Source organism: Lethenteron reissneri, chromosome 38, assembly GCF_015708825.2.
Source record: "Lethenteron reissneri isolate LAM-NWPU_2019-01 chromosome 38, ASM1570882v1, whole genome shotgun sequence".
Classification (NCBI taxonomy): Eukaryota; Metazoa; Chordata; class Hyperoartia; order Petromyzontiformes; family Petromyzontidae; genus Lethenteron; species Lethenteron reissneri.
In genome coordinates, this window is record NC_083816.1 from 7,018,698 (window position 1) to 7,045,154 (window position 26,457).

The window sequence follows — 26,457 nt, forward strand, 5'->3', positions numbered from 1 at the left end:
AACGAGTATTATGTCTTTATGTTTGTGATGCACAGTGCTTTCCGTACCTTTCCAGGCACCTCCAATTAGCATGGTTGGCTACGTATGGTGCAAACGAAGTTCAACATGCATACGTACTTATGGGAAAGGTTAAATAATCTTCCTTAAACTAGAAACCTCATTCTGTTTGGGAGGATGCAGCGGTTAGAGCAGCAAAGTCTCGCAATTAGAAGGTTGTAGGTTCAATACCCGGTCGAGCACGGGCACGGGCGTGGGGGGAGGGATCAGCTGAGCCTTAACTCATCCCTCCTGACAAATTCATCCTTGATTTAGTTTTTTCCCTCAATGGATATACTTGGCCTCGTCATATGAACGAGGAATTTCCACCTCTAGCCCACCTTCAGCCTTGGCTGCCGTTTCCTTCTGACGATTGTTCAGAAGGAGACATCTCTCTGTCGTGCACCTCAAAGTCACGCGGCTGAGAAGTTTTGCGTGTTTTATGACCGAGTAATTGCTGTTTGGGGAAACTGTGGGTGAACGTGTACACATCGGAATCCGTTTCCCACAGGTATTGTTCCATGCAACCCAGTATGATGATTATCGCGAAATCGGTTTCCCGTACGTTTGTGGATACACTTTTTAAGTTCATTTGCATCACGTTTGTGCTCAACTGCACCGGGCGCACGAATCGAATAATACTTTTTTTTTCGAAGTTCTTCAGCTGCAGCTCACTCAACTTAGGCTTGTCGTACGTCTTCCATTCAACGCAACTTTACAACCTATGAGATACATCTTCTTGGTTCTTTCGGTAAAGTCACGTAGAAGGGAAATAATAAAATAATAAAAATAAAACATAATAAAATTATTCTCACGACGTTTCGGCCACAACGCAAGCAGCCGTCCTCAGGTGAAGAATGGGTCTGTCGGAAAGACAGCGTCTGAATGAACACTACCACGTTTGGCAGCGTATATTTAAGCTGGGTTGGAGGGGGAAGAGCTTAAATATACGCTGCCAAGCGTGGTGGTGTTCATTCAGACGCTGTCTTTCCGACAGACCTGTTCTTCACCTGAGGACGGCTGCTTGCGTTGTTGCCGAAACATCGTGAGAATTATTTTATGTTTTATTTTTATTATTTTATTATTTCCCTTCTACGTGACTTTACCGAAAGAACCAAGAAGATGAATCCCTGCAGTCACGAAGAAGCTTTAAATCGAAATTTATGAGATACATTTTTACCTGTGGTACCCGACTGTTAAGGGGAGTAGGCCTCAACTTCTGTCTGTAGATCACAGAGCAGCCAACTCATTTCAGTTTGGATGATTCTATACCCTCCCAAGGATACCATCACACCCTTGGGTAAAGTGTTCACACCTCTGCCCGGAAGAAGGGTCATTGCCCGAAACGTTGCCTCCTACCGCGTTATCCGGATTACGAGACACGCTCCATTCCCCCGTGTTTTAAAGCAACAGTTGGGGGTGCCTAATTTAAAAACGAATTTCTTTAGAACCACATTTGTTTTAGTTTATATTCTTGGTTCTTTCGGTAAAGTCACGGTAAAATCACGGCTATGTACAATGCGAAAGAAGTTCAACATACGTACGTAGTTTAGTTTGTTGTCCTTCCCACCGTACCTCCGATTAGCACGGTTGGCTATGTACATTGTGAAAGAAGTTCAACATATGTACACACACACACAATCCAGGGGATTGTGTAAATGTGGCACCAGATTTGCGTAACTTTTTTACCACTGGGCACATGTATGGGTATGTCTTTCCAGAGTACCATATCTTATCTGAAAAGTATAACACATTTATATTTTATCCTCTTTAGTGCATTGTTGTTGACTTTTTCTAATGTGTGCTTGTACACCACTGGTAATGGAGTGTCACGGTTCGTTGTATAAATTGACACAACATTTATCGCCGTCGTCGCAAGTGTCAAAACACTCGTGTGGAATTCCGCGATGCGGTGTGTACTCTCCATGCAAGTTTTGAACATTTTTCTATTCTCTGTCTTGTCGCCTCCAGACACAAATGGCGCTCCTTCTCGACGATCAGGTTAGTAGTGAGTAACTCCGTGGCGTTGGGTGCGTTCCGGTGGGGATTACAGTGCTCTGTGTAAAAAAAAAAAACATCAGCAGTTTCTGAAACTTTGCATTGTGTGGTTATAGGTCACCATAAAACAAATAATTGGAGCAAACGTGAAAGGCTGACCGCAAATGTGACTGACAGAAGGCCCACGCTGCACTTCTTCAGGAACTGCCGGTGGGGTTTTCTTTATATAACGCACAAAGGCGGAGTGCTCTTTACATGGTTCTGCGTGTTGTTTGTACCTCGTGGTTATCCGGCCTGCACTTGTTCTGTGATAATGGGGGTTTCTAAATCTTTTTTTGATTAGCAATAGAGTTTCGTTTTATAAAGTATCCCGATTTCAACCGAATCAACATCCATCAGTGGCAAATGAGCATTCTCGAGAAAGAAAGAATACATGGCTAACTGTTTTCTAGATAGCAGATATCTAAAAGTTACTGTTTTAACTCGATTTCCTGGCACGGCAGTTCTAACAATGGTGCAAGTTTCCTAAGTCCCCCCCCCCCCCTCAACGCCTCTGTTCGCCCAGCGGTATAAGCAGGGCACGCCACAGTTAGTCGATCAGCGGGCAGGTTAAGTGCAGTGGTGGGGTAAAGTGTGAGTATCCCCACCACCTTCCTTCGAAGAGGTCTCGCCACCGTAGAATGAATAAGTCGAACACCTCTCGAGAATGGCCCTTCTGCCAGCAGTGGCATGAGCAAGCACTTGCAGGGGCTGCAGCTTTACCGTTTAACCGTCGATGTGGGGGAAGAGGCAATCGTTCAAAGGCTGAGATCTTGGCCGAGATCTTGAGTTGACTTGAGCAGGGAGTCAACAGAGATCGCACTAGGGCTGATTTCTCTGACCTCTCTCTCTGTGCTGTGAAGAAGGGCAATTGCCCAAAATGTCACCTTTTATGTATAGTTTTTTCCTTTTCTTTTAAAGGCCACACTGTTAATGACTAACGTGTTTGTTTGGTGTTATTTTTGCTCGTCCACCACTGCCAAATGGAGTGGCGTCATCACCAAATAATCTGTTAGATTGGACTTGGTTAGTTTTCAGACTGCACGCTATGGCTCTGCCAATATAAATGCAATCTGCGTTTTCCTAACCCTGACTTTAGCTCTCAAAATCTGAGAAGGCGCCACGAAACTACGTTGTCATGCGCCGAGGACGAGCAGTCTTCGAATTTGGTGAAAGTTCCTTCCGACCGTGGAACCTCATGAGCCAAATCCTGCGTCCTTTCCTGCAAGAACCATCTGTTCCCTCAACCCTTTTCCCCGTTCCAATTATGTACGTACGTGTACATCATACAACGTAATAATAACTTGAATCTGTACCGAGGCTCCCACGAGGCCAATGCGTGAGGGCGCGTATGGCACCTTCTTTCGCCAGCTATCGCGGGGTGGCGGTTATGTCGCTACGGTTACAATGTCTTTAAAATAACGGCGCTATGCCTCTGAATAAAATGAACACGAACTGCTTGCGTTTTCAGAGATGCGGCGGTGAACGGGACCCATCCTGCAACTTGCAGATGTCTCAGAATGGGAAAGGTTTAATCCGGCAACATTGTCTTTGATGACTCCAGATTGATTACTTAGAAATCTTTCGTTTTTTTTTATATATAAAAAAATATGTTTGTTAACTAGCACTTTGTATTCATCCACTTTCTATTAAGCTTTGCACCTCTGTTCATCTTCCTTGGCCTTTCCTTAATCCGTCGTGGATATTTGCACGTTGCGCTTGATTTTCTTGTCGTGCAATTCTTTTTTTGTCCTGCCTCGTATTTGCTCCCGGTCACGTGGGTGTCCCTACAAAAAAGAAATGCTTCCCACCCGTATTTGTCTCGCACATCGCCCATGAAGGGGGGGGGGTTGGCCTTCCGAGAGCGAATCGATTCAACGCAGGCAAAACTCTGGAGCGGACTTGTGATATCTGTCTGCTTATATGTCTGTCTATAGTTTTCTGGTTAGATTTTTGTTGCTATTTCTTTTATACCTGATGACGATTGCTTGTGTTGCAATCGAAACGTCGTATGCTATTATTTAATTTATTTTTTTATCTTTATACGTGACTTTACCGAAAGAACCAAAGAGTAATTCCTGCAGTCACGAAAGCTCCAAATTAAGATTCGACCATCGGTGTCTCAACAGCCAAGTCGGGGCTTGCTAGTTTCAGCCGTTGCTGGCGAACTGCCCGATGTTTATGAGCGAGGGCTTCCTCCTGCGAAGAGATGTGTTCTCGTTCGTGAATAACAGGCTTTGAGTCTCCATGTACTCTCGCCGCCCGGTTGAAATAAAGGCTCTGACGTTTTTCTTGGCAAGCACGTTTGGATTAGGTATCTTGCCTTGCAGGTGAGGTGGGGGTGGGGGGTTGAAATGAATATGAAGGTTTTGTTGCTTCGGTTACCGTCACCGTTGCTTGGATGTTAGCTTTAAGACACCCGGTGTAACAGCGGCCTGCCATGCGGCGTTGTGGATTACCCACGCACAGTACATACTGGAAACGTTTTTTCTGCAGCTCTTTTGTGTCAAGCCACTGCTGCAGGAAGCTATTGCCATGCCCTGTTGGCAGTGAAGGATATTTGACCATAATTCACTGCCAGAGGGGTGGATTGGTGAAGGGGCAGGAAGCATAGCTATAGATTTTGCTGGACTGCCCTCTGCTGCTCACAATATAGACGCGCAGCAGTCGTCTGTATCAGCCGATTGTTATTCATTGTGATTGCTCGTCTCACTGAATTGGGTGCATTCTGGGTGATTTGGTCATAGGCCAGAGATCCCGAGCAACAGGTTAGATTGACGGGGAACGTCGCTAGAAGGGACAGTGGCCGGTAGTGAAGACAATGAAACAAGGAAACGCCTGAGTACGACCTCCGTGGAGACGGAGCGATCATGTCCATTCGTGTACAGGAGCGAAGATGCATTGTGGCATCACGGGGTGGTGACGGCATGGAAAGGCCATCATCCAGCAGTGGATAGATAAATGCGATGTTCATGATGAATGTGGTGGGGAGTTTTTTTTACTCGTTTATTAGGTTTGCGTGCCACGTGGTAAATGTTGGCACGTCCGTGCCAACAACCCCACTCTCACCTCCACGATGCGTTCTAAAAACTAAACAATTTAGACAGTTTTTTTTTATTTTACCAGGTAAGGCCGACCGATCTCTTTTTAGCTCTTTTTTTTCCAGAAGCGGCCTGGCTATCGCAAATGATAGCTCAACGTGGGTTATAACGCGGAAATGTATAGCAGCCAAATACTCTTGAACGCATTTTTCTAAATGTGGAGGGAAAAACCGCGGAGGACCTGGAGAAAAATCCACACGACCACGGGGAGAGCACGCAAACTCCAAATGTACAGGCGTCAGGGTCAGGATCGAACCCACGACCTCCCGCATACCGGGCGAGACAGTTAGCATCTCGCCACCAATGTCACCCTTAACATCTCGCCACCGTATTTGATTACGTTTGCCTGCTTTCTTGTTTTGTTTGTTTTAATGTGCGTTGAATCGCAGACCCGAAGCTGGCCAGTTACAAATGCGGGCTTGCCGAGGCGTGCCCGGAGAAACACTTCGCCTTCCGGTTGCTTTCCGGGGCAGCCAACATCGTGGGACCCAAAATCTGCCTGGAGGATCAGATGTGAGCCCTTCTCTACACACATGCAGCCGACGCAACAGCCACACAGCCATTCTACTGTCACAGCAGCAGAGGTCGCAAACGGGTTTTGATTCCTTACCCATACCCGTACCCGACCGCACCAGGGTCGCAAATGGGTACCCGTACCCGGCCGTACCCTTACCCCGGCTGGGTACGGGTAGGGTACCGGGTACCCGATTGCGACCTCTGGGATGAAGTCATGTTGCAGGCACGGGTGGGTTGATTCTAGGAACTTGAATTGTGAGAAGAGACAAGACGTTGGGAAATGAGTGATAAACGGTTACTCACCAGTGACTCACGGTCTACCCGTACCCGGCCGCACCAGGGTCGCAAACGGGCACCCGTACCCGGCCGGGTACGGGTAGCCGGGTATCGGGTAGGGTACGGGTATCGGGTACCCGGTTGCGACCTCTGCACAGCAGTAGAGGCAGGGAGGGAGGGGCAGAAGGGAGGGGGGGGGTGGGCTGTAGGGGGCTGAGCTCTCCCCACTGCCTACTAAAGGCTCAGCCCTACCTTTTACATTCTTAGGCCCGTTTCCTCAGTCAAGCCTCTCGGCTCAGGCTTGGCCCTGGCTCAAGTGAGACAAGATTAAACGTGACTCAAAGCCAAGCTGGCTCGGAGCCATGCTGTACTTGAGCAGGCTCCGAGCATGGTCTCTCAGCCATGCTCAGGGTATATCCACGAGCCCAGGCTCGAGCCTGTGGCTGGCGGCGCTCATTCTTATGCAACTTTTAAAGCTACTTGGCGGCTCAAAAACTATTAAACTAAACAATTTTGTTTTTACCAGGTAAGGCCCACGGAGCTATATATAGCTCTTTTGCAGAAGCGACCTGGCCACAAATGATCACCCAACGAGAAGTGGCTTATCATCGTGTGGAAATGTACAGCAGCCAAATGCTTTAAACGTTTGTTGATTCGAAATGGAGAGGGGAAAACCAGAGGACCCGGAGAAACATCCACACGACCACAGGGAGAACATGCAAACTCCAAATATACAGGCATCGGGATTGGGATCAAACCCACAACCTCCTGTATACCAAGTGAGGTAGTTAACATCTCACCACCGCGGCGCCCACGGGAAGAGAGTTTCACAACATCTGTGTGCGGTGATCCCACCAACCCTCGCTGCAGCCTCCACAGTGCAGGATCACAGCCACGTGCAGCGTAGAAACACCACTGCCCGGCCAAGGCTGTGTTTTGTGATTAATGCAGCGTACCTGCTGTGGGCAGCAGAGGGCAGTGCTGCAAAACCCATTGCTGCAATGTACCGTGCAACAACAGGGCAAATCTAACTCCATGACCCACACGGTGTCGGGAGGCCATCATCCAGCAGTGGATTAACATGTACATCCATTTGTTCAAGTTACAATGTATGCAAATTATATGTATAATTGGTATATTTCGGCTCAACCGCCTTTTCATAGCACGGTGATACAGCAGAAGCTGTATATTAGGACATTACATGATAATAATAGCTCTGACATGAGAAAACACAATGCTTACATTACACTGGTGGGGGGTGAAGGCAAGGGAAACTTCTGATATATTCATGAGTCTGCTTCTTGGTGGTGGCGGCGGCGAGAGGCCTTCATCTCGCAGTGGATCGATCACGGCTGATAACGATCATAATATCAGGCCAGGTGGAAGTGGACGAAACTACAAGCGAGATGTGAGAAAACGAGACCGAATGAAATCGCAACCCCCAAATCTTGACAGTTCATAGAATCACGGTGGGGATGGTGGGGGGTGGGCAGGCGGGTGTGAATCCTGACATATCCTGGTACTTGCGCTTGACAAATCGCGGGCATTTTTGGTCGCACAGCGCAGGCCTCTGTCTTGAATCTGCATGCATGACAAACGTAATCCGGCGCGAATTTTCCACGGTTACTCAAGACGCGCGAGCGCGTGTCCGATGTGAGCGACGTCAATTGTACGGAGGCTTATCAATCGTTCAATTAGCCGCCGCCGCCTCCTCCACCGGACATGCGACCCTGCCTGCCGGGGGAAATCGTTTTTGTCTGACAGGTTTGTTTTTTTTTTGCCGCACATGTTCGGCAGTCCGTTGTGAGGCTTTTCCAGGGGAATCGGCGGCTGCGGTACCGCACGCGACTCTTGTTTTTTTTTAGGACTGCAGTGCGCGGCTCTTGAAATTCAAAATAAATGGCTCCTCCTTGTTGGTTGCCGACCCCTGACCATGGAAGTCCGGTTTAACATTGGCAGGGGTCGGGCAGCCTGCGGCTCATTAAGGACCTTTACGTGACCTTATTTATTAAGAACCACAGTTTCGTGTTCACCACTTGCATTGTGGCTTTTCAAATGTTGGGGGGGGGTTTTTAGCGAATTCGAAAATAATGCTTGTTGTTGTTTTGGTTGCTGACCCCTGGGCTTTGCCGACGTTGAAAGTGTTCGCCACTTTGCCGTGCGCCGTTGATGAGTGGCTTTGTGGATTTTTGTTGTTGAATGTGTTTTTTTTTTTTCTCTAAAACAGCGGTGTGAGTTTACTTGCCCTTTTAAATATGCACATTGTGTGTTTTCGCTCTTGTTTAAAACGTTCAGAACACAACGCTATTTACCAGACCACCTAATGTTGCCATCCTTTAAATACAGATATAAAAAGATATATACTTATTGCAGTTATTTTGATAAAGCACAAAACAATGCTTTAATCTGATAAGCATTTAAATATGGCACATGGCTTTCGTTCGCAGCCTTTTTTTACACTCTATTTGTGTGTGTGATGCATCAAATAAGATTTGTGTGTGTGATGCATCAAATTAATTGTGCAATAAGGTCATAAGATTCTCTCTTACGACAGCGTAGGTTCACGCGGTTGTGCCGTGCGGCTCTCCGATGCATTTTTCGGTTGTAGCGAACACTCTTCCTTCGGTGCGATGTCTGACATTTCTCTCTCCGCGTCCTGCGATTTTCTTTTTGTACAGAATTATGAGCAGCGTGAAAAACAACGTCGGGAGGGGGATGAATATGGCTGTGGTCAATGGTGAGTGAGTATCTTGGTTGGTGTCAGGCCCTTTAGCTCAATGCAGGAATATATTCATATGGAAGACCGTCAATTTTATTTGCTAGAAGTTTCAAACAATAACGTAACTGAATTAGTTTATATATATTCGTAGTGTCATCATATTACATTCTCTTGTATGTATGTTGAACTTATTTCGCACCGAACAAAGCCAGCCGTGCTGATCGTAGGTGTGGGGTAAGAACAACAAACTAAACAAAAAGCAGCTCTAAAGAAACGAGTTATCCATCTATATTTAAAAGTGCATAGCTCCAATGGCTTCCTAATATCGGAAGGAAGAACGTTCCAGACAGCCGCAGAAGCGCATCTGAAAGCGGGCGACGCAGTGACCGTCTTTCTTCGATGGCGAGCCAAAAGCCGTTGCTGCGAGGATGCCATAAGTTCACGCGGTTGTCCTACGACTTCAAATTTATTTCCTTTGCAACTCCTTTGCTGTCTTTGTCTCCCCCTTTTTGTCTGGCCACAGGAATGACGGGTGAACTCACGACTACAAAGTCAGTGGACATGTGGGGAGGGGGTAAGCGAAGGGTGTCGGAAGAAAAATTATTCTCGTTTTCCTCCTTAAGCTTTTATTTCAATAAAATAGCTTTACCCGGGTGAAATTGTAAATGTTGTGGATTCACTCTTCAACACACCGGTGGGCTAAAGTAGTGAACTCTTTTGTCTTTTGTCAACGTGACACTTTTTTGCTGATTGGCCGTGTCGGGTGATGGAGGGTTACGACACATTCATAAATAACGCGATCTCACACAAAAACGTTTATTATTTAAAAAAATACAGCTCGCGGTATTCCACTCGCGCTGCAAACGCGCGTGCCATTGTTCCATTTACCCAGCCACTCCTCCTTCGCGACCCGGTGACCGGGTAACACTTACGAACCAAAAATAAAAAACCAACCCCGTGCTGTTACACGTCTTCGTGCCAAATTATTTGCAAGTAAACAATAAATACGATTTTGGTATCTTTTACATTTGTTTTGCATTTGCGGTGTTCGATTAATACCCGGATCATTCCTACCACCGATTCCCACAGATTAATTATCGAGACTTTACTGTGTTTAAGCTGTACGAGTCAAGAGCGGTCCATATTATCAACAATTTTGACCTCTTCAAAGCGATCTGTTTCACAAAGAAATAAACTGCTTTTGTCTGGGGTTAACACGTACCTCTACGCATCTCGTGCCCTGTGCTATCTGAAACAAATTTGAGTAAAACAAAAACGTTACTTTTAAAATCAACGGGCGCTCTGTCGTACCGCTGCAGGGGGTGGGGTTGGTTACTCATTGAACTGCTGCAGGAAGCGAGGTCAATCGTAGCACGCTTGTCAAATAAAATGATTCAAAATAAATACAATTAAAATTCCGGCTCCCACTTACACTTTGTTTGATTTCCAATTTGTCATGTTCGCTGCTTTTCAGATGTCAATGATCTCATCGTCTTCCTGAAGGGCATACAGCATGGGTCCATCGTTATGATCGCGTCCTTTGATGACGCGGCCAGCAAGTGAGTCGTTTGCTGAACGAGGATCTTCTTGAGCAAACATTCATTTCATTATTATCATCACGTGTGAGTGCGTATACTGTCTGGGGGGGAGCGGTAGTGTAGCGGATAGCGCCATGCGCTACGAACCTGGCAGAGATCCGAGTTGGATTCATGCCCACTGCCACCACCAGTGACGATTATCTGTACCTGTTTAAGGACCTACCTGAGGTCGACCCAGCCTCAAATGAGTACCTGGTGCAATGTTTAAATTTCGCAACTTGGAACACAAAGGCGGCCGGGCGTGGTGCTGGGCACCCCCACCCCCTTATGTGCTGTGTTGGCCTTCATAGGTGCTCACTAACAGCACTTGCCCCAGAAGTATGTTCAGGCTACATGGGGGATCTTTGTCTTTTGTGGGGGGGTGGGCGGTAGCGCACAGGTTAGCATGCTGCGCTACGAACCCAGTGACCCGATTTCGATTCCTGCTCCGCTGAGCGATTTTTTTTCTCACATTGTCTGAAGGTCTCGTTGGCCCACTTTCGATCGCTGACCATGCACAACATCGGTGGCAATTGACATCGAAACCCTGTGTAATTCTCTTGCCGTTTTCCCAATCCTATAATTCGTGCCGGAATACATGGCGCTAAAGGCGGTCTTGGCGTGGTGCCGTGCCACACGCCCCTCCCATGTGCCATGCCAAGCGTAATAACGAGCGCTCCGTAATTTGGCTATCACCAAATCGCCCTTAATAATGCTCAAACTTGCCACAGCTCGGAAGTTAAACACACAGGGGGGGGTACCACATTTTTTGCTGGATTGGGAAACAAATATTTCCGCATTTCAGCCAGGAGGCAAATGGACATGAATCGACTCCTGTGACAACGTGGCCCCACTGGGGCTGCGGGGTATTGATTAGTCGGCGGTACAGCAAATGGGTTCATGTCGCCATCCAGTGCTGGACTTTTTAACATTTTTTTCCGAGTGTCAACCGTTTTTCATGCTGCCTGGATTTTCTCCAGGTACGCTGGTTGCCCATCCACGCTTATTGTAAGCGCCGGCCCATTATTGTCCCGCTTGTGTCCTAATCGGGCACGCGCGTGACGCCCCTGCGCAGCGAGCAAAAACATCTGGAAAGTTTTGTGGAGAGTGTGGGGGGGAGGAGGGTGATTTGGAGTGATGTTATTTTATTATTATTATTTATTGTCGTCGCTCGCAGGATGAACGACGAGGCTCGGAATTTGCTGGCGGAGTTGGGTAGCAGCTTCATCAGTGACTTGGGATTCCGTGACAGCTGGGTGTTTGTGGGAGCCAAGGGCATCAGGATGAAGAGCCCATTTGAAAGGGTAAGAAAAGACCTCTCAGTTTCTCATCTCTCTCTCTCTCTCTAGCTTCCTGTGATTAATTGAACGTGCGGCGACACTGTTCGAGTGATCGACTCGAGCTCGGAAAAGGTCGCGCGAGTTCAAATACCGGTCGCGGGGTCCACTTGAGCCACTCGCATTTCTCAGTGCCATTTAAAAAGGGTGCCGCTTTGTTGCGTGATGTGGTTGCCCTGTGGAAGCCTATGACCAATATGTAGATTGAGGGTTTCTTTTTTTGCGTTGACATCCACAGGCAATGCCTTATCGCAGTCGAAGCTTATGTAACTTATTTGTGCCTTTTAAAGGCAGTGTTCTTCACTCATTTTCGGGGTGGGGGGGGGGCACTAAGACATCAGTGTGAGGGCCGCCAAACATTTGAAGCCACTGGTGTTTGACAGCACAATGATGGGGGGTGCGTCAGGAGCTACACTAAAGGCCACCAAGGTCCGCCAGTGGCCCGAGGGCCTTGCAATAAAGAACCATTTCTTTAAGGTCTTAATTCATGTATGTGTTTGTGTTCATGCCCCAAGAGGTTGTTCAATAGAAATATGTACAGTGCTTTACATACACGGTACCTATGACCCAATCAGCCAAAATGGTGCACCGAGTGCCCTGAGTGACTTACACTTTATAAATGTCCCAATTACAATTATTATACTCTGGTTCTTTCGGTAAAGTCACGTGGGTATGAAATAAAATAAATCACGACGTTTCGGGCACGCTATCCCACCTGACGCTTGTGTTGCACCCGAAACGTCGCGATTTATTTTATTTTCTACCTACGTGACTTTACCGAAAGAACCAAAGAGGATGGATTCCTGCAGTCACGAAAGCTTCAAATCAAGATGACAATTATTATCTCGTCAGATCCAGGAAGCCACGCAGGGTTTGAGTCTGAACATTGCTTGGATGGGCGACCACGTTTTCGGCTGCGGGGCTACGTCATGGGTCAGCGGAGGGCAGCGCGCACTCATCAGCGCGGTAAACTATGGTCAAATAACCCCCACACGTCCGAGCACGGCGTGAGGAGGCCCTCATTTCCTTGCAGTGAATTGGAAAAAAAAGGCTCCTGTGGGACGGACTTGGCCCCTGTCGTAGGAACGTGGACATGACACCACCGGCACAGGGTTGCGAACAGTTGATGGAAATCTTCTAGCACTCGTTTGAGCAGCAGGCCGCTTTGAAGTTATTCTTAAGGTGATCACTGACGCCATCCGGGTCAGGTACAGTTGAGCTCCATCTCTTTGTTGGACACCCTTTAAATATAAAAATAAAACTATACTCAACTATTATTTTTTTTTATTTTACCAGGTAAGGGCCCTCTGAGCAATATAACTTTTTTCAGAAGTGACCTCGCTACAAATGATAGCTCAACAAAGTGGCTTATCACGTGGAAATGTATCGCAGCCAAATACTCTTAAATGCACGTTTCTAAGTGTGGAAGAAAAAAAACGGCGAACCCGGAGAAATATCCACGTGACCATGGGGAGAGGGAAACTCGACATTGACAGGCGTCAGTATCGGAATCGAACTCGCGACATCCTGCATACCAGGCGAGGGAGTTAACATGTGCGGGGGAAACCCTGCCCATGTAACTCTCTCCACCGCAACGTTTCTGAGTCGGCATTTTGAATTGTGTAGTCGTCCGGTAAACTGCGTAGCAGCGAGTAATTGTAGACTCGTTAGGTGAAATGATGAGGCAAGATGTACATAATCAGTTGAGCGGGAGGCAACTTTGCAGTTTTGTTTAATCGATTTTCCATCTTCAACATTCTCCAGATAAGAACCGTGAATCAAATCAAATGTTACGCATGTAACTCTTCATCCTGGCATATCCAAAGTGGCGTTATCTGCTCGACATTTCATTTGACAGATGAGAGTTTATAATGGTTGGGCCCCTTCACTTAAATATGTTTGCACTAAAAGGCCAGCCCTTTTTACACCATGTAACCTACTTCTTTTATATGGAAACTTAATATGTCTGTCTCTCTGTATCTGGCTCATGTCTTAGACCACACCTCTCTCAATTGGCGGTTTCACCTTTGCCTGGGTGTCCTTTCCTTTCACGCGGAGATACTTTACCTTTATTCATCGTGGTCGCTCCCTCATTGTTGCTATGACACTTGCTGTCAGGTTTTCCCTCGACCCGTTGTCAAGTTTCGCTCTTCGTATCAAGCCTTGCCCTTTGGGCTATATCGTAGCGGAATGCAAACGATTTTTTTTCACACTTTGGGAAGCTTAGCTGGCTTGGGCCTGGATAGGTGCTTGGATGGGTTACCAGCATTCATGACAGGGCCTCTGCGCTACGTTGGCTGCAGCAAGAGCGCGGTGCAGCAAAATTAATTGTTGTATAGTATTTCTGTGTTCCTTACGTTCACCAACCCACACCATTCCCGTGACCCACTGAGCTATACAGCTCTTTTTCAGAAGCGACCTGGCCACAAATGATAGCTCAACGAAGTGGCTTGGCAAGTGGAAATTTATCTCAGCCATATACTCTAAACGCGCGTTGATTTTAAATGTGGAGGGAAAAACCGGAGGACTTGGAGAAAAATCCACGCGACCACGGGGAGAACGTGCAAAGTCCAAATATACAGCCATCAGGGTTGGGATCAAACCCACGTCCTCCTGTATACCAGGCGAGGTAGTTAATATCTCGCCACCGTGGCGCCCCAGGAACAGGCGGGGCAGCTTGGCCCCAGAGCATCCTAGGGAAAAGGAAAGCCCTTCAGTAAGTCCTCGGGACATAAAAAGATCCGTAGGGGAATCCATGCACTCGTACAGATATTCCCTCGTTATTCGCGAACTTGATATCCGCGGTTTTGGCTGTCCCCGAATCGCATTTGGAACTTTACACGACTGCATCGAGAGGGAGAGAAAGAAAGTTGTGAGATTAAAGTGATTAAATAAAGACACGTGTTATTCCGATCATTTTCATGTATTCCATAGTTTATTTACGTATTCGTTGAAGGTAATTCCTTTAAAAAGATAGGTTTTTGTAGGCCGATATCATCATCCGCGAAATTTCCTATACCCTCGTAATCTCCGGATCCTATCCCGCGCTAATGACGAGGGAATGCAGTGCACCTCGTATGCTGCCACTAGGTGGTGGTGCGCGACTGCAATTATTTCCAAGCTGTGACCGCATGGTCTGACGGCGAGTGAAACTATTGCAGGACGACGTTCCCTGAAGACGGTAAGTATGATAGCGTCCAGACGAGGTGAGCGAAGCCTCTAGATATGGCAAATAATATGTTTAATAACGCTTTTGTTTTGTCTCTTTCACCATTGCTCTTAAACTTGTCTCGATGTCATGAGACCAAGTTCCCAGTTGGAACTCTCAAACAGCATTGCACCTTCTTGGTTCTTTCGGTAAAGTCACGTAGAAGGAAAATAATAAAATAATAAAAATAAAATAATTCTCACGACGTTTCGGCCACAACGCAAGCAGCCGTCTTCAGCATTGCACCGCCGCCGTTGTGCGTTAGCGAGTGGCCCGCTGAAGGAGATATCCTAGAACTGATTCTGAGATCCCTTCAAGTTACCTGAGCAATACGAAAAATCCGTGTAATTAAACCACAGTGTGAACACACAAAAAATCTCACGATTAATGTAACTGAGACTTCAACAATTGAATTCAGCCAGAATGGGCCATAAGGCGTTTTTCCCATCGGTTACTTTCACCTGAATAGAAGACTCTTCATTGGAAACCGTGTACAGCCAATCGGTACGAAAGTGACACCTAACAGAGTCCACTGCAGAAGTTTGTAACTGGACATCCTCGTGTCCCTTGCTTGTCGTGTTTGGAAACCAGGTGCGGTGATGCACACTTGTGACTCAGATTTGTAAAACCCAAACATATACTGCCTTATACAGCTGCAATATGACCAGTAGATGGTAGTATAGCAAGTGGGTTAGTGAAACCCATCATTCATTTTCCAAACACCCCAATGCAGGACCCCTCCTGAAAAAGCCTTGAGACTCCAGAGAGGATTTCCTAACTAAATAACGATCGACTGAAATTTCCCGATCTGTGGTTTCAGTTTCGATTCAGATGTTTTTTGCAGCAAACATTGTGCGGGGTGCACCGTAGCACCTCTCTGGTCCCTGGAAGAAGGGCTCGCATTGACCAATTACGTACGCAGAGAATAACTGCTTCTCACACACGATAAGCTCTATATCTGGACCATAAACACATTCCTGCGGAGGGAGCTGGTAGGAACGTTGGGTTGCTCGGTCAATGGCCAGGGTCAACGGCGGCGTGGTGTATTCTGCAAATATGCCCGACTGTGAGGGCGGGCACAAGCCGGCGTGAGTAGGTTGAACGTTGAGTTTTATAAGGGCACCACGGGGTGACTAGCCCCTCTCCACCCAGCCCCACCCCCCACCCAGCCCCACCCTCCCCATCCAGCCCCTCCCCACCCTCCCCACCCAGCCCCTCCCTGCACGACGGACAGACACAATAATCCCCTGTGGGCTGGTGTAACCAGGAGGTTCCTACCAGTATAATAGATTGAACTCGATGGGTTGACATCAATACACCCTGAATACACACCTTGAACCTTTCAGAGAGAGGGGCCTCCATCTCTCCTCTGCTTGCCGCCATGGTCTGGAACTGCCTTCCCCCTCCCCTCTCCCCCCAGTCATCCGTGCCATCGACTCCCTGTTCAAATTAAGGGCTCGGGAGACAGCGTCTTGAGGCGCGGCCGCATTTCTAGAGACCGTATCAATCGACGTATCGTGCTGCCGAGTTTACGACGGGACAGTACCCGCGGTGCCACCTCAAGCGACCGCCTTTTTTCTTTTAACGGCCGCGTACGGAAGGCGCCGGCGTTAAAAACCTTGTGGTGGCAGCGAGCGGCCGTGCGCACACGACGAGGCCGGAACGGGGTGGGGGGGGGGGAGCGTTGGTGGGGTCGCAGGAGGAAGGGCGTGCATTGGGAGCGTGCATTGGGAGCGTTCGTCGATGGCGGCTGACTTTGGGGTAAATCAAAGGGGAAGGGCACATCTTTTTATTTAATGGACGTCCGATTGCACGGTCGCGTTACGCACCTGGCTAATGGACATGCTGTGTTCGATTTTTACCGCTTTTTATTTTGTTTGTGTATTAAAAACAACATTGATCGTTTTTGTCCCCACTTTTACCTCGATACTGCCATTTCCTCTCTTCTTCCCCCGCCAAATGTAATCCCATTTTTGGTTTTAAAGGGAAAAAGTGTGTCAACGAGCAACAATATTCCGCAGATGTTTTATACATCATCAATGTTATCCACAAAGACGAGTGATGTCGGAGGCATTTGGAATTACTATTTTTTAGGAAAGTAACAATTCTATACCCCCGGTAGCAATTCCGTGAATTGTCACAATGTAAGGGTGCCAATTATATTCAACTCTTGCATGTGCGTTTGAACTTTTTCGCACCGTACGTAGCCAACCATGCTCATCGGAGGTGTGGGAGAAGGACAACAACGTATGACTTTTGGGCTCCGGGATGACCTTGTAATATTATTTATATTTCCTAACTTTGTACATGGCGCACTGAGATCCCTGGATGAATTGCACCTTAATAAATGCCAATTGTTATTCTTTCTTTCGTATGGCTGCTGATGTAGATGCAGAGCAGCAACTACAATTTCACAACCAGGTGGTCAAGCCAGATAACCGTGGCAGCAGCAGTAGTTTATTTCTGCGATGTCTCTTTCATATTTGTGTATCGGACATTGAATCATTGTACAATCTGTTCTGGATGACCCACAGTCGCACACTACTGGAGAGTTTTTAATTTTCCATTTGTGCGTCAGGTATTCGCATCTACTGCCACGGTTTGTACGGATGCGGTATAGGGTGGACCATGAGCTTCGTGGAATATCAAAATTCGTATTTATCATTCTAGTTCGGGTTGCATGGTCAGAGTCGCACACACCTGCCGCTTGTATATTTCATTTTCTATTCGTGAAGGAGGTGTGGTTGCATTGCATCGGCCTGTTGATGTCCTGGTGCGTTTGACGGTTGCACCGGTGTCTTCGAGGAACACAAAATGGCCAAGAACACTATGTAGCTTCTTTGTTTGCGTACCTTTAACCTCGCACCTCCGTGAAGCTTGCGGACACAATGACCGCCATTCAGTGCTCGTTATCACCGGCACAATTTCCTGTGCCAAATATCCCAGAAACCTTTAGCAGCGGGGTCAGTGAAAATGGCATGGTGATGGGGGGAGGTGGTTGGGGGAGGTGTGGGGAGTTGTGGGGAGAAGTGTGAGGGTGTGGGCTGCAGGGCGGGGGGACAACCATGCACATTGCTTTGCTTCTCATTGCCAAAACAAAAACAAGAGATCTTTACACGCTGCTGCCGTGGTGTTACGGTTAGCGGCACACTGGGCTTGCCGTGCAGTGGTCACTGCCAGTTTGATTCCGTCTCTCAGCTCGGAAGTTAAAATACAAAGTTACAGGTTTCTTCAAGGCCCCCCCGCCCGCCTCTACCCACTCGGCAGTACAAATGGGTACACGGCAGTTAGTCGATGGCCAGCGTGGCAGATTACCGTCATCGCGTGACTTCCAGGGCGGCCTGTGAATAGTCGGCATTGACCCCTTAATGCACAACATCCGCGTGTTTTTAGAGCCGCGCCTCGAAAGCCTTTAACATCTCTCCCCCGCCCCTTTCTTTTTCCCTTCGCAGCACATCAAAAACAACAAGGAGACCAACAAATACGAGGGCTGGCCCGAGCTGATCGAACTCGAAGGATGCGTCCCACAAAAAGTGGAATGATGGAGCCCACCTTTTGCCTCCCGCAAGTTTGAACGTCGTGCGAAACATTTTGATGCGCGCACGCGACGCGTACGTTTACTGTTTCAGGAATGTTATAAATATTTTTAATTGAAGCTATATTTAATTTAATCGGATATACGCGCGGCGGAGAGTCTCGTTCGCCCATCCGCCGTCTGGTCTCTCTCTGTACAATCCGCGGGAACAGTTTATGTGAATCTTGTAACGATAGCCGGCTGCTTGCACTCATTAGCCGAACGAAGCACAATTAAGTTTAATTTCGGCGTTTGGCGCGCACGCGCGCGAGAGAGCTCGAGGTCCGTGCAATTTTCATATCATTTACTGCTCGCACACGGGGACTCTCAAGCGAAAATCTACGCCGTTTTTTTTCCCTTTCCTCCCCCGGCATGTTCACTGCTCGGGTTCCCTTTGGGTCCCGTTATTATTTACAAGCCCTCCAGCAGCGGCCTACTTGGAAACACTTTTGGGCTAAGCATTGCCAAGACTGTACACTAGATATGCCACTTACACATTTCTCGCGCGTCCAACGTGTACATTTTCCGCAATCAGCATTTTCTGTTTTAATTCCCGTACCCGATTGAATGTATAATGAACTTGTAGGTGATTCGTGGAGAGGGAGAGGAGGGGTGGGGGTTCTGCTGGGTTTGATATTTATGTTCGCCTTGTTATGGTGTTGGAGTTACTTTTATAAAAACTTTATCGCGGAGAAGTGTCAACTGCAGTGACCTCCTCCGTGGCACCAAGTGCTGCTTCAGACCATTTAGATTTTTACGTGCGAAAACCACACCGAGCCTCTTTTGCAGAAGGGGGGCGGGGTCCTGTTTTTAAGTTGTTTGATCAATAATTGGGAGGAAACCCGGAGTTGCCGAAGAACCCCGCGAACAGACGCGTGGGCAACGACGCTCAAAACTCTGCAACGAGTTTGTCGGCAAAACCTCCTTGCTGTACTCGCCCCCCTCCCGTAGGCACAAGCATGGCCTTGCACCGTTGCTATGTCATTCACCGGTCGACCGGAGAACCCCCCCCCCCCCCCCCGCGCGGAGCCACTGGCTTACTGGCATGCCCTGGCCAGACCGTTTTGGTTAGCGATGGGCATTGATCGGGTGGGGTGGCGTGCGTAATAGTCCCCCTAATGTAGTTTGTGGTTCTGTGATGTCATGCCAGTGGCAATGAGCAATAACTTGAAGCTGGATTGTACGTACGTTTAAAAAAAATAAGTGATTTGCAATCATCTTGCCGACCAGACTGCTGTGGAATCGCTTGAAACTTAAATCAAAAATACTAAATTGGACTCGTATGGATTTACTCTAAATCAAATAGTGCAAAATATATTTTAAAAAATGCGTGCGTGCAATTGGATTGGCTGTCGTGTGGTTAGCGGTGAACTGAAACGGCAGCCTAAAGCGTGGATTATTATTTTTAGACACGTTAATGAAGTCTATAGAAAGTAAAAAGTTTGAATAATTAGGCTTTTGAAATCCAGCATTTGGTAGACCCTAAAACCAAATTTTTCTCCATTGGGTTGAATTTTTTTCCCCTCTTGTAGAATACCATGACATTTTGTATGCATCGGTTTTTTAGCCAATGTTGGAAATGTAATACTTGACATGTGGGTGGCAATGCTACCTAATGTAGAGTTATCATCATTTGAACGCCTTTTGTATACATGCCTACCATTAAAAGTGCATATTACTCCCACGATAGGCGGTAAAACTCATGTCACGGGTTGGCCTGAAGGCCAGCCATGCAGAGCCTTTGCGTGCAAAAGTATCCACGCATCGTTGTCTTCACGATTTCGTTGTGTTTGTGTTCCGGATTCGGCATCATGCCGTGTTTTATATTACAGCGCATTTTTTTTGCCGGTATCAATCCGCTGCATGACGAGAGCCTCCTTGGCCCATGCCTCGTTGGCCACGTGGGATGTCTGGCCATGCATCACAACGCTGGTCAGCGTGGATTTGTTGGGTTAGGGGAGGAGGTTGCAGAACTACAATGGGTTTGGCTGCACTGCCTTCCCGTCTACTGCACACAATGTCTGCGTGTTCCTCACTCATTTTCAGAGGGGGGGGGCGGCCCCTTTCGCCGATAAGACATTGGCTTGAGGGCCGCCACATCGCCTGAAAAAAGGGATGTTTTTACGTTTTTTGTATTGCTGGGGATTGCCAGTGCCCCCCCGTGGGCCTTGCAATGAATAATTCTGGTCTATTACATCTGTCTCCTCTTGCCCATGGTGTTGGCAACTCTTATGCATGGCGGCCACCAATCCGAGCACTGACCAGACTCGCACCAGCTTTGCTTCTCAATTCGGGCGCACTGCGGGTGTTTTGGTCAAAGGCGCGCTTCTACACAATTGACGCATCTGCAAGAGATGGGCTTTTAATAATTAATTAGCCTGAAAATATCCTCAACTGCCTAACCAATTTTGGTAAATTCGCCGCCAATATTCATTACCTTTAATGCCAGGAGAGAAGATTTCTACTCGGATCAAAACCGACACATGGCCTCTAAATCGGTTTTAATTTTCATTGTAAAACACGAGAGCGAGACTTTAATTGGTTCTTTCTCCACAATGTCGTCCCGATTTTGTGCTATCGGCGTCGTGCTACTATGGGATGTAAGCGTCCATTCGGAACCTCTGGCGGCACAGTGCAATGGAGAACGGCCCACGGGGAAAGTGGATGTCGCAGAGCTAACGCTGAGATGCTTTTTCAAGAAACCGCGGCGGGGAAATTGGCGGGACCACCGACAAAAATATTAATTTACGGGGCACAATCGGCTCTTTCAAAGAACGTGGCTGCGATGTTCCTTGTGGACTGGCGCGCTCGGTCTCTATCTCTGCGTGAGCTGCCGGTATAGTGCCATCGCTCACGGCGTGTTGCGCATGGGCAGTGCACGGATGAACAATAGCTGGGTCATGCCACGATGCATCAATCAGAATCCATTCTTACCATAATCATTTTATACGGACGTGATGCAGATGTCAAGCAGCACACACGCGAGACGAGACGAAATGTACGAGACTCGCAATGTAAATGTGACATGGGACAGGACGTGGGATAAAGATGTACGATCCAAATGAGACGGTGCAAATCCGCCATACAATTCCCACAATAATATGAAGTATGGGACCGATAACACAACGAGATGGAGCGTACAAGATCTTGCAATAAATTACCAACTACACGTGAATTCCAAAACGAGACGATGCAAACAAGATGGTCCAAACTAAACAAAATCTAACGCATTCTTGCAACCCCCTAAATGACGACAAATTATCTAATTGCTCGGTGGTTCGGTGTGTGGATGGGTATGTGTGTGTTGGGGTGGTTGGGTGGGTGTATATAGGTGGGGAGCAATTGTGCAGTAGTTGACGCATTGCGCTACAAACCTGGCCACCCGAGTTTGATTCCCGGTCGTGGCAAACAACAGTGCCGATTATCTGAACCGGTCCTGGGCCTCCCCTAGGTCGACTCGGCCTCAAATGAGTACCTGGTGCGGTGTGTAAACATCGCTACTCGGGGAGACGGCGGCCGGGCGTGGTGCTGACCACCCACCCTCTTGTGTCCTGTGCCAGCCTTCGTAGATGCTTGCTAACAGCACTTGCCCCAACAGTCTGTTAAGGCTAAACGGGGGGGGGTGATCTTTATTTTGGTGGCAAGGTGCAGTTTGAATTGTTACACGCCCATAATCAAGGTTTTTGGTTCAGATCGCGTTATTTATAAATGTGTCGTAACCCTCCACCACCCGACACGGCCAAATAGTAAAAAATGTGTCACGTTTTTCAAAGGACAACATAATTCACTTCTTTAGCCCACCGGTGTGCTGAAGAGAGAATCAACAGCATTTTTTAATTTGATTTCTGTTCAGCACACCGGTGGGCTAAAGAAGTGAATTATTTTGTCCTTTGAAAAACGTGACACATTTTTTACTATTTGGCCGTGTCGGGTGGTGGAGGGTTACGACACATTTATAAATAATGCGATCTGACCCAAAAACCTTGATTATGAATAATATTGGTCGCGAAAGCCTTACACGTGTTAAATTGTTACACGCCCGTTGACCATCAAGGTTGCCACGTTTTTGCACACGTGGCAGTGCACTACTGCAATAGAATGCATAGGAAACCCTCCTCGCTGAGACGTTGGAACAAATATAACGAGCCCTGCGTGCGTCGCTCACGGACGTGGTGGCGATTGGGGGAAGCAAGCGGAGAGAGCGAGAGATGCGAGATTCGAATCGCTTGAGCTCGGCGCAGATATTTCACCCGCCTGTTCCACCAGCGGTGGCCATGACTTTAGCAGTTCCAGTGTCTTAATGTAACCAATCAACGGTGACTCAAGCGTTTTCATTATTTTGAACGAGTGGGTTATCAAAGAAGTCGGTCTTATTAGCCATGTATAAAAATATCGATATGGCTAAAGGTTTTGCCATATTTTAAGTAGCAGCAAGTCCTGCTCTGGCACGTGGTACATGAAATACAACTGTACACTTGCGCTGCTTCGGATTTTCTTTTTTTCTTACGAGCAGCTAAAAGGGTTTAATTGGAATCTTTGTTTTGTAATTTCTCGATCTCATTAAAAGCATAATAAGTTAATACTGGTTGATATTCAAGTGTGTGCGCTTGTGTGTGTGTGTGTGTGTTGAACCCGGCGACCCGAGTTCGATTCCCGCTCACGGCCAACACCAGCGACGATTATCTGAACCTGTTCTGGGCCTCCCCTAGGTCGACTCGGCCTCAAATTAGTACCTGGTGTGATGTGTAAATGTCGCCACTGGGGAGACAGGCGGCCGGGCTTGCTGCTGTCTCCCCACCCCCTGGTGTGCCGTTCAGGCCTTCATCGGTGCTCACTAACAGCACTTGCCCCAACAACCTGTTAAGGCTATACGGGACATCTTTGTTTTTTGCTTTGTTGAACTTCCAGTCCTGTATGGCTGTGTGGCAGCTCGACCAAAAAAAAAGTAAAGTTCTTTGAAAATAATCTTGCGCTTTGTGGATTGGTGTTGTGTTCACGCGCGGGTATCATGCACGTCCTGTGCACGGTGAGAGCCAGTTGGATGTTGTTGGTGTACGGCGTGTACTCACATGGGCGTGGATGGGTTGATTACGTCCGGTAATGCCCTCGTTATTCACGAGCCTGCTCTCCGCGAATCGCATCTGGAACTCGACACGACTGCATTTGTAAACAATTGCTGAGTGCTTTTAATATCTTTTCTTACTTTACGTTTATTATAACCACGTTTTTTTTGCGTCACGATCATTTTCATACATTTCACAAAGTAACGTAATTCAGATCTTCGTCGGCCAAATGTGCTCTTCACGAGCATCTCCGCAACGTATCCCTCGCGAATAACGAGGGAACGCTGTATGTGTCGTGCACTGTTAAGTTATGAACAGTGCAAGTATCTTAATAGAACGCATTGGTAACTGGATGCCCTTGGAGTCTTGTGCTTTGTGAGAAATACGAGCCGCCGCTGATGGCTCTCCGATGTGGAACTCTTCAGTTCACGAAGAAGCTCTCCCCGGCAAGTGCAGCAAGGCGTCGGGGCAGCGTGCCAACCAAGACGGCAGCGGCGGCGCATATCGACAACGCACAACCGGCGACAGCCCTACGCACTGCGGTCCCCTGAACGGACGCGTGCACACTGCGTCTGTTCCATCGCGTCGGCGGTCGATGGACAAGGTCGTTGGCAAAGCGTTGTTGCCAGCTCAGCTCGTGGTTTCTGCTCCATCTTGCCCGCCCCCCCCCCCCCCCCCGTCTTCAACTTCATGGATCAGCTGTTGTGGTTTGAGCCCATTCCGAAATCTTCCTAAGGCAACTCTCTTTTCACCTTCAAATGTTATCAATTCTGTGAAATGCCAAAGTGACGTTTTCAAATTTTCGTAGGGTAATGTGGTGGGTCACGTGATGCATCGCATTGCCTTTTTAATTTAAAGTCCTGGCCCATCTAATGTTTCAGTTCTTTGTCAATCCACTGTTTGACCATACTTCACCACGCTGGTAAAGGCAGGCTGGTGAAGGAAATGTGCCCAGCACCGGTTCCGATAGCACTTCCCGCTGATGTTATCTGCGGTCGGTAATCAAACTTAACACCGGCCGGTTCATAGTGCAGCGTGCGGGAACACTTCACCACCCCGCTTCTCATTCTATGTATATTATATTTGCAGTTTAAATTTCCCTTATCGGGTGCGTAGATGAAGGTTATTTCTCACTCTACTGCATTTTAATTTCCAGGCGACTTTTAGCGTCACGTTTGTATATCTCGGAGCTCAAACACTCCCGCTGTCTCTCAACTTGAAATGTATTATTTCTGTATCGCATGCGCGCTCGCGTGCGTGTGTGTTCATGGAGCGGTGGTGTCGCGGTTAGCGCTATGCTGCGCTACGAACCAGACGACCCGGGTTTGATTCCCGCTCACGGCCAATACCATTGGCGATTATCTGAACCGGTCCTGGGCGTCCCCTAGGTCGACTCGGCCTCAAATGAGTACCTGGTGCAGTGCGTAAACATCGCCACTAGGGAGACAAAGGCGGGCGGACGTGGTGTTGGCCACCCACCCCCTCGTGTGCCGTGCCGGCCTTCATAGGTACTCGCTAACAGCACTTGCCCCAACAGTCTGTTAAGCCCATGCGGGGGGGGGATCTTTGTCCTTGTCATACCGAGCCTCAGAGACGTTGGCATTCCCTAATAAAATTGCTTGTAAGTGCTATACCCAATGGGCACGCGTTTCTCAAGCTCTCGCAGTGCAATTATAAACAGCCTCCCCGACTCCCGGTGAAGTTGATAAACACCGATGGAAGAGATTATTCGTCCGTCTGCCCATTGTTACCCCCAAGTCGTCGCCCGCCCGTCCCCCCCATCGTAATCTTCTCACTGTTTACGTCTTCTGCTCGATCCAATATCCTCAGAACCATGTGTGGGGGAGCCCAGTTCGCAAGTGCGCGCGCCCGCCTACCGGGAAGGAGACCGTAGTTTTAAGATCGCGCGCGCCTGGATGTCGCCCTTCATGAAACCGCATTCTCACGCGCATCCGAGTTTGACGGTGGAACTTTCTATTCTTCTTGGTTCTTTCGGTAAAGTCACGTAGAAGGGAAATAATAAAATAATAAAAATAAAACAATAAAATAATTCAGGTGAAGAACAGGTCTGTTGGAAAGACAGACCTGTTCTTCACCTAAGGGAACGGCTGTTTGCGTTGTGGCCGAAACGTCGTGAGAATTATTTTATGTTTTATTTTTATTATTTCCCTTCTACGTGACTTTACCGAAAGAACCAAGAAGATGAATCCCTGCAGTCACGAAAGCTTTAAATCGAACTTCATATTCTTCCTCTCGTCGGGAAGTCACTGCCGTAAGCGGGGGGCCCCGTCGGTCGTGCAAGAGCGTGGGGGCGGGTTTTTTTTTATGTTGTTGCACTTAATTTGGCACGCGTTCTTGAGAAATCGGAATCTTAATTTATTTTTTCCTGGAGAAATCCGATGAGCTATGAAGCTCTTTTTCCCCCACGCATGTCCAGATGTCCAAATTGTCACCATCAACCATTATACATCCACTGCTAGATGAAGGCCTCTCTCTCACCCCCCCGCCCCGCCCCCCTTGCCGTTCCGCCTCTTCTTGCACGGCGAGCCGATTTTCACAGCTCCGTCTCCCGCAGTCGACGTCCACTCGGGCGCGGGTTTCCCCCCCTCCTTCGGCTGCCACTCCGCCGTTGGTCTTGGACCCCCGCCCCATCGATCCGTCCCCTTTTAGCCGCGTGTCCTGCCAAAAGCGCCAGTTTCCTTTCGCCCGCGGTCAATGTGCGTCTCATCCACGCGTCAGAAACCGAATTCGAAGCAAATGGCTCTTCTGTTTCGATTTAAAGCTTTCGTGACTGCAGGGATTCATCTTCTTGGTTCTTTCGTTAAAGTCACGTAGAAGGGAAGTAATACAATAATAAAAATAAAACATAATAAAATAATTCTCACGACGTTTCGGCCACAATGCAAGTAGCCGTCCTCAGGTGACACCAGGTCTGTCGAGACGACAGCGTCTGAATGAAACAGCACACGTGCTTGGAGCATATATATAAGCTGGGTTAGGGGTATCCCCTCCC

General features: G+C 48.0%; 1 protein-coding gene across 4 annotated transcripts in view; it reads left to right on the top strand.

Moving 5' to 3' along the window:
• Positions 1-22,106, top strand: part of LOC133351621 (protein FAM3C-like) — a 41,237-nt gene extending 19,131 nt beyond the window's left edge. For 3 of the 4 annotated variants that reach the window (XM_061566954.1, XM_061566956.1, XM_061566955.1), the window contains exons 4-10: positions 2,008-2,037; positions 5,564-5,687; positions 8,645-8,703; positions 9,209-9,259; positions 10,160-10,244; positions 11,440-11,566; positions 18,260-22,106. In XM_061566954.1, the coding sequence (XP_061422938.1) occupies positions 2,008-2,037; positions 5,564-5,687; positions 8,645-8,703; positions 9,209-9,259; positions 10,160-10,244; positions 11,440-11,566; positions 18,260-18,349 (566 nt within the window). In that variant the 3' untranslated portion in view covers positions 18,350-22,106. The remainder of the gene's footprint in view (positions 1-2,007; positions 2,038-5,563; positions 5,688-8,644; positions 8,704-9,208; positions 9,260-10,159; positions 10,245-11,439; positions 11,567-18,259) is intronic. The other variant, XM_061566953.1, reaches the window with a different exon arrangement.
• Positions 22,107-26,457: the final 4,351 nt, after the last annotated feature.